This window comes from Schistocerca nitens, chromosome 6 (genome assembly GCF_023898315.1).
Source record: "Schistocerca nitens isolate TAMUIC-IGC-003100 chromosome 6, iqSchNite1.1, whole genome shotgun sequence".
NCBI classification, from domain to species: Eukaryota; Metazoa; Arthropoda; class Insecta; order Orthoptera; family Acrididae; genus Schistocerca; species Schistocerca nitens.
The window spans coordinates 184,973,021-184,990,218 of NC_064619.1; the positions used below are offsets into that span (position 1 = coordinate 184,973,021).

The following is a 17,198-nucleotide window of genomic DNA, read 5'->3' on the forward strand; positions in this document are numbered from 1 at the left end:
TTGGTGTACGATTTAGACAATAGTTAGCACTGGGACTCCAAACTAACTACATTAATGAACGAAACGTTTTAGTTTTTCCACTGTATTTCCATTTATTTTGTATTACAATATTTGTGTAGTTTATGTTATTTGGAAAGATCACCTTTGTCCGTTATTTTTCCCTTCACAGTGCCATTTCAGCAATATTATTAAAACTGATTCTAAAAGCTTCATTGTGACATAGCAAACAAAGTTTTGTAACCAATTTTAGTTAATTTCCATCCATTTCATGTTGCATTTGTCCAGACACAGGAGACGATTTTTTTGTTTCATTCAGTTTGAACACTGTTACTCTCACATTCCAGTATAAGTATTCTGCCAACTTAACTTTCATTTACTGCAATAATAAAAGAAACACGAGATCAGTTTTACTGAACACATTCAATAGGGGGAAAAAATGTACGTAGGATATACATTTGGAGTTCACACGTACGCATTTCGCAATCACAAAAAAGAAGAGTTTTGGGAAAATGTTATGAAGTTTAGATATCATTATGCTAATATAATTACCTACACAGGCAAGTAATACTGAGAAGAGACCTACCAAATAACTAACAAAAATCCTGCCTGTTAAATATACATTAAAAACTTCCTCCACGTGACAAATTAAAAAATATATATATGTATGTATGTACAAAAGAATACTTTTAAGTCATAAAAATACTACAGTTTGGAAGACTAACTGCTTGCCTACACATATCATACAGCTGGCACACGGTTCACACTCAGGGCTGTTGCAAATTTTCTAAGACGTAGAGGACGTTTCCTTCTAGATCTTGTGCGTTGACGGTAAAATCGGAATGCTAGGAACACTACTGTACAAGACATGAACATCAGTGCAAGAGGTGGCAGTAATGACAGGCCATCTTCCTCGTAGTTGCCAAGGCCTGAAAGGTCGTTTCGCCACCCCCCTTGTTCTTCAGAAAGGATGTCTGACAGAACACCTGGACCACCTCTTGGAGGTAACCCAAAGTTCCACAACTGTTGCTGGTCCTCATGGGCCAAAGAGAGGAGCTTCTGTGACTTATACAGATTGCTATGAGGAGGAGAATAATAAAACATCCAATAATCCATTGATTCAAACTCATAATTTATTGCTATGTATTTTTTGTTATAAACTTGGGCACCGACATTCAAACTATATCTGAACTTACGTACGTTGGAGCAGATTGATTCAGTGGAACTGGCTGTGCCCAAACAAGAGTTGGGCAAGGTGGCAGGTCTCTTGTTTGTAGACTTCCCATACGATTTTCCAGAACTTTGGAATACCTGTACAAAATTTTGCTATCAATAACTAAATATCACAGCAACACAGAACATTATAATAAATCAAATTATTACCTGTGGAGATGGTTTCCCTCCATTCTCTGTGGAAGGTCTGTTGCCTTATTTCTGAATTCTGTTTGGCGTTCTTTGAAAACTGTGGGAAGGTGCCCAGTTGATGTAAATTCCAGAAGGGCACTTAACATCCAAAAACAATCTGTATGGAAGTACAAATATTTATTTCAAATTTAATTCTAACAATTTTCTTTAAAAAAATAAACTTAGTACTCATAAGTTTTAACATTTTGAGGAGTTAGCTATGTCTGCTATAAGACTCATTTTTCATTATTTAGCACTTGCTTTCCAACTAAAACAACTGTCTCTTACTGCAAATGTCAAGCATTACTAGGCAGTTATGATGAAATATTTTTTTCAAATGCAACATTGGAATGTAAGTCAAAGCCAGAAATTTATATTTATTTGGCCCAGTTACAAATATAAAAGCCACCTCTTCTGTTACAGCATCTACAAAGCTGAGCATAATCATTATTAAAGGAAGTTCAACAAAAACATCAAACCACAACAGAAATGTACCAACAGAATGATGGCTGAGCAGTACAATTTAATGTAAAAAAAAGCATACCTTTCTCCAAGTGACTGTTATCTAAACAGTTTGAATCTCCGTAGATCACAATGCGGCCACTTTTTTCTGAAGCCTTTGTTTGAAGCAATCCCAGAATTGGCACATTCTCTGACACACTGGAATCTTCTACAAGTACTTCATGCCCTATGATATAATGTAATAATAAGTTAACAATAAAATATTTTTATAGTAGCTCAAACATTCATGTTTAATTAAAACAACAAACCTTGGTCTTTCAGCTTTTGAAATATAACAGTTCCATTTTCTGGAAACCTAATAATGGATGTACCAGAAGCATAGTACATGTCATGGTCACCAATGGTGTACTGGCCTTCAAAGACTCTGTCTCCAAGGGCAATTCCCCACGAAGACAGCAGGTCATTAATTGCAGGTATATTTGCTCCACCTGTGTCTGGCATCCACCACTGTCTGAGAAAAATGGGAAAAGTAGACTATAATAGAACAATCAGTATCCTACTAACATATTCTGAAAACGATTAGAATCCCCGTGTACTTTAATAGTACAGTAACTACATCTCACTGTAAATTAAACTCGTGAGGCACACAACCTGAAGCAAAATCTTACCTTGTATTTTCATCATAGAACTTTACTTTCTTCATTACTGTAACATTGTACCAATCTGCAAATACAATGAGAGAAAGTCCATTATCCACGTCTCTTTTTAGTTTAGCAAATTCTTCAGGGAAATATTCTTCTTCTGCATCAACTAGTAAGACTGTACCATACTGAGATGCATCAAAACATGTAAAAGGAGACCCTAATACTTCCACATAGTATCCATTGTTGCGTAAATGTTGATACATATCCTAAAAACAATAATAATTCACATTTAGCCAGACAAAGCTGAATTATATTATATTTTGTACCACAGCTGGTGCTCATCCAGTGCAAATGGAACTTTAATAAAATTTTTGTCTTGTTTTTATTTTTAATTAAGAAGTTGACAAATATCATAGCTCTCATGAAGTATAGAAATCTATAAACACAGGAAGCCCATTAATATGTAAATGGAAGCAATGTTTATGTGAGTTACCTTGAAATTTGTGTGAATATGATCACCATTCCAATCTAACGGATCATTCTTCATGCGTAGATTATCACGAGGAAAATATCCTGAGGGATACCGTAAGTTATGATACTGATCCCACAAAATACGTTTGCTGGAACGAAACAATGACTTGCTAAATTTTACCAGACCAGATATAGATCAAAATTTGAAAAGAGCAAATACAATTTTTCAGTCATTTCTATTTCTTTTTCTTTCACAGATTTGGTGTGGTCTTACACCATTTAAAGCTTTTGCTAATTACTTCATCATCAAATAGTTTACAAATAAAATTTAAATACTGTATTTTGTATATATTGGTCTTCATGTCCTTTAAATTATTTGACCTTTATTATTTCTGTTATTAAATTCTGGATGTTTTCTGACAAGTTCCATCAACTAATCTCCTCCACTGGTAAGATTTTACCAATGGCGTATTTGTATGTCTATTTGATCTAGCACTTTCACATCTAGTATTACTCGAACAGTTGATGCAGCCAGCTGCTTGAGCTAATAACTTTTGTTGCAAGAGGACTCAAACACTGAGACTTTGTCAGTTTTCTACAACCTTAATGGTGCTAATGATACAGTCTGAAGAGGAGAGAGAGGCTCATTTATAAATTTATAGAGATGGGACTTGTAGAAGTCATACAGTACATGAACAAGGTTGTTCCCTCCCACTTTCATAGGAAAGACAACTAATAATTGATTTCTACAACGATTTGCACTGACACCCCTTCCTTTAAACCTATACATATCTGCCTTGCCATCTATAAAGTTCTGTAATCATCATGAGACCTACATTTGCAATAACACCTATAAGCCTTCAGCAAATTGAGACTATACTACCTGAACATTATACTCTTTTAAACAATTATTTTTGGAAATGAAGACAACAACTAAGTAACAGAAATACTGATTTGACCAGGAACACACTTGAAGATAGAGGCAAACTATCCTGAGAAAGCCTAATTATAAAGTTTCAGCAACTGGATTTAAATAATGATTCCAGGAATGTACTACAATCTCCTATGTATCATTTCTCTAGGCCAGGGCTTCACAACATACGTGCTCGCGGAGCAAGCTGTGAGCAGCAAGGCGCGAGCACCGAGCAGCGCGAGCACCGAGCAGCGCGAGCACCGAGCAGCGCGAGCACGCTACCCCCCCACTACCGGACCAGAGCGGAGAGTGGGGAGAGTCACGTGGGGCACACAATAGCTGCCGTCAGTCAATGTAAATCCGCGGCCACCTGCAGGTATATCACTCACGAATTATTACTGCGACAAATGAAACAAATAAAGGAGAATCTACACGTGCCACATAATTTTATTAGCTTAGTGTATGCCTCTACATTCGTATTAATTTGTGAACTGTTACACAATAAAAGGTGCCACTGAAGTGTGGGATTCTCGGTTATCTTGTACTTTTTGCCCTTTACAATTGCGTCTATGTTTGGAGTAATTGTTCTCGTACATTGTAGGCCCAGCGTGCAGTTTAAATTTTGATCAGACAATGCGTTTCTCAGGCGCGTCTTGTTACATTTCATTGCAGAGAACAGTTGTTCACAAACATACGTGGAACCGAACATTGATATTATTGTAGCCGCTAGTTTGTGCAAACGAGGAAGTCTATCCTGAAGGAAGTGTCTGTAGAATTCCAAAACGTTTTTCTTGTTCTGAAATTTGTCTCTGTATTCTCTGTCACACTGCAGGTCAATAATTTCTAGTTGCAGCTCAGGACGAATTTCTTCTATATTCGCTGAATATGGAGAGGAGAACAGATCAAAATCACTATCTAGTGCTGTCAGATCTTGAAAGAGTTGATCAAATCCTTCCTTAAGGTTCAAATGGCTCTGAGCACTATGGGACTTAACATCTATGGTCATCAGTCCCCTAGAACTTAGAACTACTTAAACCTAACTAACCTAAGGACATCACACAACACCCAGGCATCACGAGGCAGAGAAAATCCCTGACCCCGCCGGGAATCGAACCCGGGCGTGGGAAGCGAGAACGCTACCGCACGACCACGAGCTGGTAGACTTCCTTAAGGGCAACTAAACTATGTGAATAAGATTCGCAGTCTTTGTGAACATCTTGCATGGATGATAATTTAGGAAAATGAGCTAGAATTCCTGTTTCCAGCTGACTCACACAAAGTGTCAATTTCATTTTAAAAGCTCGTATTCGATCTATGAAATGAGTAATTAGCAGATCTTTACCTTGTAGTGAAATGATCAAAGCATTCAGACGGCTAGTTAGATCTGGTAAGAACGCGAGATCACATTTCCATGAAGGCTTTTTCAATTCAGGAACACACATGTTATTTATTTCCATGAACATATTTATCTAATCTAATAGGCAAAAAAATCGATTTAATAATTCGCCACGACTAAGCCAGCGGACCTCGCTGTAATAAGGCAGGCTACCATACTGGCTTTCTACATCCTCAAGAAAGCTTTTAAATTGCTTGTGTTATAGCCCGGGCTTCCTTATATAATTGGTTGTACGAACAACACCACTTATCACATTTTTTAGAGTGATACTCTTTGCACATAAGTTTTCCTGATGGATCACACAGTGAACGCCCCTTATTTCATTCGGCACGGTCAGTTTTGCATTTTCTCCTTCAACAGCGCAACGAAATCTGATTTTTTTCCCTGTCATCGCTGGTGCACCGTCTGTAGACACTGAAACTAAAGAATTCCATGACAATTCTATATTTTCAACACTTTCTTCAACACTACTTAAAATATCACCTCCGGTTGTAGTGTTCTTCATGGCTACTACATCGAGGAGCTCCTCCCTCACCTGAAAATCTCTATTAACACCTCTAATAAATATGGCAAGCTGCGCTGTTCCAGTGATATCAACACTTTCGTCCAGAGCTAGAGAATACGCCATAAAATCTTTACAGATATTTGCAAGCTGGCTCTGGACGTCGTCTGCCATGTCCTGTATGCGACGCATAATGGTCATGTTAGATAATGGCACAATCCAAAACTGTTCAACTTGAGATGGACACAAATGTTCCGCTGCAACTACGAAACATTTTTTTATTAAATCGCCATCAGTGAGGGGGCGCAGGGATTTTGCTAAAAGCAAAGCAATTTTGTAACTCACTCTGAGAGCTGCCTCAGTTGATTTTTCTTCGTCGTCCATATCTTCTTCGGATAGCTACCTTTTAAGTTTAATAACTTCCTGTGCACGATTTTCCACTTCCGTAGTCTTTCGCGTGGTATGACATATAATGTCGCTGCAAATTAAATTTCCTAAAAGAATTCAGCATTTTGTGACGTACTAAACATTTTGCAACACCATCTTTTTCTGTAAACGGATACAATTCCTCCCAATGGGGGTTAAACTGCGAAAGTATGGTTGGTTTTAGATTAGATTAGATTAGATTAATACAAGTTCCATGGATCATGAATACGATATTTCGTAATGATGTGGAACGAGTCGAATTTTCCAATACATGACATAATTAGGTTAATTTAACAACATACTTAAGTTAATATAACGACTTTATTTTATTGTGTTTTTTGTTTTTCTTTATTTTTTTATTTTTATTTTTATTTATTTATTTATTTTTAATATTTTTTTTCCTTAATTTATATCTAAAAATTCCTCTATGGAGTAGAAGGAGTTGTCATTCAGAAATTCTTTTAATTTCTTCTTAAATACTTGTTGGTTATCTGTCAGACTTTTGATACTATTTGGTAAGTGACCAAAGACTTTAGTGCCAGTATAATTCACCCCTTTCTGTGCCAAAGTTAGATTTAATCTTGAATATTGAAGATCATCCTTTCTCCTAGTATTGTAGTTATGCACACTGCTATTACTTTTGAATTGGGTTTGGTTGTTAATAACAAATTTCATAAGAGAGTATATCTACTGAGAAGCTACTGTGAATATCCCTAGATCCTTAAATAAATGTCTGCAGGATGATCTCGGGTGGACTCCAGCTATTATTCTGATTACACGCTTTTGTGCAATAAATACTTTATTCCTCAGTGATGAATTACCCCAAAATATGATGCCATATGAAAGCAATGAGTGAAAATAGGCGTAGTAAGCTAATTTACTAAGATGTTTATCACCAAAATTTGCAATGACCCTTATTGCATAAGTAGCTGAACTCAAGCGTTTCAGCAAATCATCAATGTGTTTCTTCCAATTTAATCTCTCATCAATGGACACACCTAAAAATTTGGAATATTCTACCTTAGCTATATGCTTCTGATTAAGGTCTATATTTATTAATGGCGTCATACCATTCACTGTACGGAACTGTATGTACTGTGTCTTATCAAAATTCAGTGAGAGTCCGTTTACAAGGAACCACTTAGTAATTTTCTGAAAGACAGTATTGACAATTTCATCAGTTAACTCTTGTTTGTCAGGTGTGATTACTATACTTGTATCATCAGCAAAGAGAACTAACTTTGCCTCTTCATGAATATAGAATGGCAAGTCATTAATATATAATAAGAACAACAAAGGACCCAAGACTGACCCTTGTGGAGCCCCATTCTTGATAGTTCCCCAGTTTGAGGAATGTGCTGATCTTTGCATGTTATGAGAACTACTTATTTCAACTTTCTGCACTCTTCCAGTTAGGTACGAATTAAACCATTTGTGCACTGTCCCACTCATGCCACAATACTTGAGCTTGTCTAGCAGAATTTCATGATTTACACAATCAAAAGCCTTTGAGAGATCACAAAAAATCCCAATGGGTGATGTTCGGTTATTCATATCATTCAAAATGTGACTGGTGAAAGCATATATGGCATTTTCTGTTGAAAAACCTTTCTGGAAACCAAACTGACATTTTGTTAGTACTTCATTTTTACACATATGTGAAGCTACTCTTGAATACATTACTTTCTCAAAAATTTTGGATAAGGCTGTTAGAAGGGAGATTGGACGGTAATTGTTGACATCAGATCTATCCCCCTTTTTATGCAAAGGTATAACAATAGCATATTTCAGTCTATCAGGGAAAATGCCCTGTTCCAGAGAGCTATTACACAGGTGGCTGAGAATCTTACTTATCTGTTGAGAACAAGCTTTTAGTATTTTGCTGGAAATGCCATCAATTCCATGTGAGTTTTTGCTTTTAAGCAAGTTTATTATTTTCGTAATTTCAGAGGGAGAAGTGGGTGAGATTTCAATTGTATCAAATTGCATAGGTATGGCCTCTTCCATTAACAGCCTAGCATCTTCTAACGAAGACCTGGATCCTACTAAATCCACAACATTTAGAAAATGATTATTAAAAATATTTTCAACTTCTGACTTTTTGTTCGTAAAGTTTTCATTCAATTTGATGGTAATACTGTCTTCCTCTGCCCTTGGTTGACCTGTTTCTCGTTTAATAATATTCCAAATTGTTTTAATTTTATTATCAGAGTTGCTGATTTCAGACATGATACACATACTCCTGGATTTTTTAATAACTTTTCTTAATATAACACAGTAGTTTTTATAATGTTTGATAGTTTCTGGGTCACTACTCTTTCTTGCTGTCAGATACATTTCCCTTTTCCGGTTACAAGATATTTTTATACCCTTAGTAAGCCATGGTTTGCTACAAGGTTTCTTACGAGTATATTTAACTATTTTCTTGGGGAAGCAGTTTTCAAATGCATTTACAAAAATGTCATGAAATAAATTATATTTTAAATTGGCATCAGGTTCATGGTACACCTCATCCCAGTCTAACTGCTGTAGGCTTTCCCTGAAATTTGCAATTGTTAAATCGTTGACTGAACGTACTACTTTGGAGGACTGTTTAGTATTGCTGAATGGAGCTATGTCATATATTGTAACTAGCTGTGCACCATGATCAGAAAGACCATTCTCAACAGGCTGAGCATTTATCTGGTTAAACTTATCTTGGTCTATAAAGAAGTTATCTATCAGTGAGCTGCTATCCTTTACCACCTGAGTAGGAAAATCAATAACGGGTGTCAAATTGAAAGAACCAAGTAATACTTCAAGGTCATTTTTCCTATTACCCTCTTTAAGAGAATCTACATTGAAGTCCCCACAAATAATAATTTGCTTCCCTCTGTCTGACAGATAGCACAACAAGGAGTCCAAATTTTTCAGAAATAGATGAAAATTTCCTGATGGGGACCTATATACAGTTACAATTATAAATGTGCCTTTATTTAATTTAAGCTCACAGGCACATGCTTCTATATGTTTCTCTACACAAAACGTTTTTGTTTCTATACTTTTTGCACAATGATAACTTTTGACATATATGGCAACTCCTTTCTCAATATTTTCTCTCATTACATGTGCAGAGAGCTTATATCCACTTACATTTACCTTATCCATATCAGTAACAATGTGATGCTCAGACAGGCATAGTATATCTATTTCATTCTCAGCTTCTAACTCTTCTAAACAAACCAGAAGCTCATCTACTTTATTCTTTAAACTCCCAATATTTTGATGAAATATACTTACATTATTTTTAATTATGCTTTTATGAGAACCTTTCCTTATTCTAACATTTGCAGTACTCTCCTGTCTGAGTTTCTCATTGTGCTTAGGCCTAGTTCCTATACCAGTGGTCACATGGTGTTCAGAGAGGCAGATTATGTCAACTGGGTTGGGTGACTTTAATTCATCAATGCAATTACCTAGGCCTGAGATACAACTTGGTGGAGATAAAATTTCTGGTGATTGGTGAAAATTTATAATTGACAGCTGTGATTGGTGATCCAATGTGCTAGAATTGTGCTGTTTAATTTCTTTCCTAAACTGAAGATTTGTTTCAATCCTAACCTCTCGTAGAACTTGACATCTTTCTGTCTTACCTATCCTAAAAAAGGTGCTGCTCCAACACCTGTAACCACTGGTATTTTACCATTCATGGCAGTGCCTCCCCCCCTTAAATTTCCTGCTATTACCCCAGCCAGTTTCCCCTTCCCTTTCCTGTTGAGATGTAGGCCGTGCCTGGTATAGTCCCACCTACTGAGATAATCAACAGGAACCACACCAATATGAGCCCCCGCACCCGACCCAAGCAGCCGTTCCAACTCCAAATTAACTCTCCCAACAGAAGAGTTCAAATGAGGCCGGTCATGGCGTCTCAGGACAGATACAAATTCAACATTGGTGTGTCTCGATGCTGACGCAATCTTTACCAGGTCACACTCTATACTGTACCCAGGATCTCTGTCGATGCTGTTCCCTGGCCCTCCCACAATAACCACGGTGTCTTCCCTGGTAAATCCTTTACAGAGTGAACCTAAATCCTCTGTCACCTGATCCAGACTAGCACTTGGTTTGAAAAAATTTGTGACACACCTCTGGTATGAGAACTGCCTAACAACAAAACTTTCTTCCTTTTCGATGACTTTCCTACATTCTTTTTCAATTTCCTATTGAAAGTTTGTTGTGTCCTGTCTACACCTACCTCTGTAGGTATGGTTGGAGTTACACAACGGCGACTTGACATGATTCTTAACCAGCGAAGTGACTGTTAGAGCTGATCGTAGTACTTTAAACGTTACACAGTCGGCGCGAATTCAATAGGCCCTATTCAAATGTGCGCATGCATTTCCCCTCCCTCCCCTCCCTACCTACTCAGCGACCTTGTACCTGCTCGCGAGCACGTGCCTGAGCACACGCGAGTACTCGCGCTCAAAACCGGCCAGTTGTTAAGCCCTGCTCTAGGCTTTGAGAGAACAAGAGTAGATTAATAAAACCACACACAAGGCATTTAAACAGTCATCTTTCCCATGATCCATACGTGAGTGGAGTGGAAAGAAGCCCTAATAACTGGTACAATGGGAAGTACACTTTGCCGTACACTTCACAGTAGTTTGCAGAGTATGGATGTAGATGCTTTCATATAAACAACAAGATGGACAACACTGTCTTCCAGATGCCTTTTAATGTCAATGCTCCAAGGCACAACACAGCACCACAAGTATTTAAGAATAACAATTAGCTCATACTCTGTCTTTCAAGAAAATCTTAAAAATAAAAGCAGCTAAGGTACAAATTTACAACAATAAAACTCAAAAGTTTTATTTAAGATGCTTTTGCACAGAGACTCAGCTGCTCTGCTTTGGGCTTGGAGTGTACTTAAAAAAAATCCAAAAGATGAATACTGAGCTTCACTATGGATCATCAGTGGCTGCCACTGCTGCCACCCAACATGGCATTGGCTTGGCCACACCATGAGCACCATATGTTGCTGGACTTCCATCTGCTGCTTCCGAGGGCATCACTTGCAGAAGCTGCATGTGTACTGCCCACGAGCTCATCGCCTCATGGGACCGTGTTTTTATGGCATCTTGCTGTTCATCAGTTGACTACCTACAAGCTCCCACCTTCATAGGACCATGTCAGTGTCTATACTCCATGCTCCTCGCCATTATGTGCATGGACTTCATCTAGTGAGGACCTATTAGGCATCATCAACGATTGACATTTCAGTTATTATCTAGTAGTGTGGACATTGGCTCTTGGAAGTTGTACTTAGTTGGTCCATGTTAATAAATAAACAATTGTTATTGCCATGTGTGTATTTAAATACTGCCGGCTAGACCTTTGGCAAAAGACACTTTGATAATGGCGACGTGAATAATGGATTCGTGTGGTTATCAGTGCTCTTCTCTCATCTGCCATTATCAGTTATGGCGATGAAGCTGTTTCTCATGTGCATTTTCATGTTTCTCAAAGTGTATTTGTTAGTTCTGCTGGAGCGCAGTTTCGTTTTCAAGACTGTTTGAGGGTTTTTCCAGTCACTGGTAATTTGTGTGTGTACTAGTTCAGTTTGATGGGGTGGCATATTTGTGCTTATTGTGTCATTGTCAATTTGACGGATACGATTTTGGTTAGTGTTCATTTTACAAATGGTGTTACAGTTTCTCAATTGTTGCAACTTTGTGAAAGTTGATTTTAGTAGTTGTTCTACTTTTTACACAGTTTAGGCAGTCCATTCATGTGTTGTACAAGTTTGATTCCCCTCACTAATGCTGTTAGTCTGGGTTGTCTTCAGTACTTAAAAGTTTGGGTTTGCTGGTGGTGTACATTCGCATCAAGTTTAAATGTCAATTAGCATTATTGTGTCTGTCCAATCATCAGAGCTGTCTCTGACTCACATTATTCAGTTACAGGAGTGGCAAATTCAGAAACTGTTGCAGAGTGTAACTCAGCTTACTCAGTTTTTGAATACAAAGGCTTCATCTCAGCCTGCTGCTCCAGTATTCCTGCTGAATTTTTTAGATGTCTGACAGCCAGACAGAGAACTGGAGATGCACTTAGAGTATACGACATCCTAGGTCTGCAGCACAGTACTCACTTTATCGGAAGTGCAAGAACGGAAATCTTTCGTTTGTGTTGTCAGTTTTTTCCAGACTTTTGTCAGCAGACTGTGATTTATTAGTGGAACAGTTAGATGAGCATTTTTGTAGTAACAGTCCCCTCTGTCTGAGCCATTCGTACACCACATTCTTGGTTCCTGACAAAGAGTCTTCCCCTTAGTTTTCAAGTGAGCTTGATCATAGGCAGTGTCCAGAGTGGGTGTCAACGTGTTTTGTGTGGGGCCTGATGGGCCACTTTCAATAAAGTTGTTTACAATGTTGCTGTGTTGTGCAGCACTCAGTTTCATATTCACAGAGTTTTATGGCAGAAGTTTCTATGCCAAAAGCACTGCCCCTGCATGTGATACCATTGGACACTGACTCTCTTGGCATCACTCTTGTCATCACCAGTTGTGTTGCAGTCGGCCCTTTTGTAATCACCAACCATGTCACTGATGATGTCAACTTACTTCCTGTCAGTCCTATTGTCACCAGTCTTGTTATGGCTGGCCCTCCTGTCATCAGCAGCCTTGTCGACACTGATGCCAGCTCTCTCATCTATGTAGTCGTCGCTGGTCCCGTGACAGCTGGCCTCTTGGCAATGAAACCGACGCCTCCAGAGGCGGCACTCTTGATACCAATGCCACCACCTCCTCGGCTGGTCCAGGCAGCCCCACCAGCACCATACCAGCAGCCACTTTCCCTGTTGCTACTGGTTTCATCATCTGCACTGGTGTCACTGATCCCCTGCTCTTCTGGGTATTGGGTTGTGCCTTTGTGGAAATTTCACCACAATCACTGCCTGCACCCAGCCTTCTCTGTCATCTGTGACGGCCAGCTGCTGTTCCCCTACGAGGGCATGATGTGTTTCTTTCGCTGGGATCGCTTTCTTGTGTTGTTTAGTAGTTTAGCTCAGTATATTCATCTGCCTTGTGCTGAGCTATTGGAAGTTCTTGTGAAATTTTTATGTGCTTTTTCTATTCTTGACTCAGATGTCAATTCTCCAGCACGACACGCTTGGCAGTCTTGTTTGCTGTACCTTACATTCTTATTCAGATGTTCATGTCAATTCTGGGGTTTCTTTTTCTGGATACTGTTTTGGTCTTATTCAATGCTTGTGGGATGTAAGGTATGTTACAGTATATGGCATCTCGGTAACTTTTAAGGCAAGTTTCCACAATGGCTGTACTGTCGTTTCATTTTAGTTTTTGCAACAGTCTGTGCTGGTAGCTGTGTTTTGCCTCCTGACTTGGATGCTGCACTTCTCGGAGATGGTTGCACCATCTCATTTTAAGGGGGGAGGAGAGTGGTATATGTGTGGTTGCGCCCCCACATATTTGGCCACCATACTTATGTATGTGTTTTGTGGACCAGATATGTCTCCTGTCTCACCCTGGAGAAGAGCGACTGAGCTGTTTACCACCAGAGGTCCTGCAGCTGCCAAAGTGTTGCAGTCACAAGCACCTATTCGTGTTGGCACTGTCATGTGTCCATGTGACACTGAACATGTAGTCTTCCATCAGACAGGTACTGAGACTTGACTTCCACCCACCACTCCTATGAGCACCGCTTCAGAGAACCGTGTTGTTATGGCACCTTGCTGCTCATCTGTTGACTGCCTACAAGCTCCAAGCTTTGTAGGACCATGTTGTCATTTATCCTCCCTGCTCCTCACCGTACGTGCATGGACTTTGTCTTAGTGAGTAGCGGTTAGGCACCATCACATTCATTCTCAAAAATTGTACTTAAGTTAGTTCATGTTAATAAATGAACAGTTGTTTCTGCAATGTGTGTCTTTTAATACTGCCAGGTACACCACCACTCAGCAAAGGACATTTCACACATCATGTACTAAAATGACATATACCACAACATCCTCCAACTGTGAATTGTCAGAAGAGAGCTGGACTTAATTTCAGTCCTCTTTATCTGGCAGGGAACTGATTGTACAATTAAAACAATTCACAGTACTGATGTTTGGTGAACACAGTACTATACACAGAGGTGACAAAAGTTATGGGATACCTTCTAATATCATGTCAGACTTCCTTTCGCCTGGTTTAGTACAGCAACTCAATATGAAATAGACGCAACAAGTTGTTGGAAGCCCCTGCAGAAATACTGCTGCCTCCTTACCCATCCAGAATTTCGAAACTGTTGCCAGTGCAGGATTTTATGTCCCATAAATATTCGATGGGATTCATGTCATGTGATCTGGGTGGCCAAATTATTTGCCTGGACTTTCCAGAATGTTCTTAAAACCTATCACGAACAACTGTGACCCGGTTACATGGTGCACTGTCACCCATACAAATTCCATTGTTTGCTGGGAACATGAAGTCCATGAATGGCTGCAAATGGTCTTCCAAGTAACTGAACATTACCATATCCATCAACGATCGGTCAGGTTAGAACAGGGGACCCAGTACACTCCATGTACACACAGCCCACACCCTTACGGAGTCACCATTAGCTTACAGTGTCTTGTTGACAACTTGGGTCTATGGCTTCATGGGGTGTACACCACACTCGAACCCTACTATCAACTCTTGCCAACTGAAATTGGGATTCATCTGACCAGGCCACCATTTTTCATTTATCTAGGGTCCAACCAATATTGTCACAAGCCCAGAAGAGGTGCTGCAGCGATTTTGTGTCGATCTGCTGCCACTGCCCACTAATGCCAAATTTCGCTGCACTGTCCAAACAGGTACATTTGTTGTACATCCCACACCAATTTTCTCAGTTATTTCATGCGGTGTTGCTTGTCTCTTAGCACTGAGAACTCTATGCAAACAATGCTGCTCTCAGTTGTTAAGTGGAGGCTGTTGGCCACTGTGTTGTTTGTGGTGAGAAGTAATGCATGAAATTTGGCATTCTCAGCACACTCTTAACATCTTGGAATATTTAATTCCCTAATGATTTTCAAAATGGAATGTCCCATGCATCTATATCCAACTACCATTTCGTGTTCAAAGTCTGTTGATTTGCACTGTGCAGCCATAATCACTTTGGACACCTTTTCATATGAATCACCTGAGTACAAATGACAGCTCCGCCAATGCACTGCTCTTTTATACCTTGTGTATGCGACACTATTACCACTTGTATATGTATATATTGCTATCCCATGACGTCTGTCACCTCAGTGTATAGTAATGGAATATGTGGTAGTTATTTGTTCACGTGCATCATGACAATCTCCACGATGTAACAGTGCAGCTTCCAGTCTAATACAGTAGCACATATAATATCAGAACAAATTCATCTTGAGTCGGAAAAAGCTTTTAGGCTGTTTCAATCTTTTAGTTTTAATTACCAGACAGCAAGTTTTCTGTTTATCTTGTAGCGGCATTTAACTTTCATTCATTATAGGTGGGTGACAGTATTCCACAAAACTGTCCCAGGAATGTCGGCCACAAAATGTTTACATTAGACATGAAGTACTAGTATTTCAAACAACATATAGCAATTTTCATCACTGTGAAGATATAGAAAGAAAGGTCATATTCTTTCAATTTAGAGTTGATTACAATATCCATTCACATAGCAACAGTTAACTGAAAAGCTAGAAAGTCACTGGCTTCAATCCACAGCTTGGAATGTTATGGTATTTCTGGTGTGATATGGTGGCCTCAAGTATAATCCACAGTGCACAGAATCAATTATATTCTGTAAGAAATTGTTCAAACATTGCTAATAGATAAACATTTGCTTTGGGCCAGTATGGAACACCCACTTTACCTGAAGCTTTCTCATGTAAAATGTGTCATAGTCTCAGGATCAGTTTGGGAACATTCTTGCACACACATGAAATATCATTTGTCCCTCCCCCTTCATTTTTCCATGCAAGCGGCATATCATTCGCCCCCCCCCCCCCCCCACCTCCTCCCAATTCTTCCCTCAAACTGCAGTCACTGTTCCTTGGGTTCTTGGGAAGACCTTTAAGAACAAATGGAAATGTAGTGAGTGTGGTAACAGATTGTTTTCACTAATAATTACGATACACCCTACGTACAAATTTTTCACTAGTTTTGCCTTTGGCGCCCCTTTCATCTTGGCACTCCAAGCAGCTGATTCTGTCACTTGGGCCCTTATACCAGTTCTGTACAGTTTTTCCTCTTACATGTCTGCTGTGTAAGCTTGTTTTCTCCAGATTTTCTATTAAATCAAAGTTAGACTCATAAAGAGAAACACATCGACACTCCGAAGCACAGAGTGTCTCTTGAGTTGTAAGTGGTGCCACAAGAGCAATTCGCTATATGATGGACTCATTGTACTGGATCACATGGTGCGACCTACAGACAGACCTCCAGGCAAGAAGCTAATGTGTAAGTGAAGACAATCTTTTCAGTATGTACACTATTTGTTCTATCCCACTCTGTGTAGGTAGAACACAGTCTACGATCACTCACACTGGCTGTAACAAATGGTGGAACAAACAGGCAGTTCCCGAGGCCAACGCAAAGTTCAGAACATATCAAGTCATTGTAAGCATTCACAAAAAGTCCAGGGACCAATCTGAATTGAAAATGTAATACAGGCAAGATCAAACACTCTACTAAAAAATGGCAAATATCTAAGGCTTCAAGGAACTAATGAAACTAACTGACGAGAGTGGGGCTGCAGTATTTACAGGCTCTGTCATGTCAGTGGCTTGCTTGTGGCTGCTGCGGCACGGCTCATGCAGGTTGCAACACGTAGTCCTAACATGAATGCCTGACCTGTCCTTCATGCCACTACTTAGCCTGGCCCGGAATCGTAATCACTATTGAATATTAAACCCCTTCCCCATTTAACTGGCATGTACGGTCGAAAATTGCCCAGCTTCAGCAAGGAAGTGGAGAGAGAA

The 17,198-nt window shown here is 39.2% G+C and overlaps 1 protein-coding gene across 4 annotated transcripts in view; it reads right to left on the reverse strand.

Annotated features, from left to right (window-relative positions):
- Positions 1-66: 66 nt before the first annotated feature.
- LOC126262234 (membrane-bound transcription factor site-1 protease) overlaps positions 67-17,198 on the reverse strand; it is a 157,777-nt gene continuing 140,645 nt past the window's right edge. The window contains exons 11-17 of one of the 4 annotated variants that reach the window (XM_049958704.1): positions 3,001-3,127; positions 2,532-2,773; positions 2,172-2,374; positions 1,946-2,089; positions 1,381-1,519; positions 1,198-1,308; positions 67-376 (exon numbers count right to left, since the gene is read on the reverse strand). In XM_049958704.1, coding sequence (XP_049814661.1) covers positions 370-376; positions 1,198-1,308; positions 1,381-1,519; positions 1,946-2,089; positions 2,172-2,374; positions 2,532-2,773; positions 3,001-3,127 — 973 coding nt within the window. In that variant the 3' untranslated portion in view covers positions 67-369. Of the gene's footprint in view, positions 377-404; positions 1,076-1,193; positions 1,309-1,380; positions 1,520-1,945; positions 2,090-2,171; positions 2,375-2,531; positions 2,774-3,000; positions 3,128-17,198 lie in introns of those variants that run through there. The other 3 variants (XM_049958705.1, XM_049958702.1, XM_049958703.1) reach the window with 3 other exon arrangements.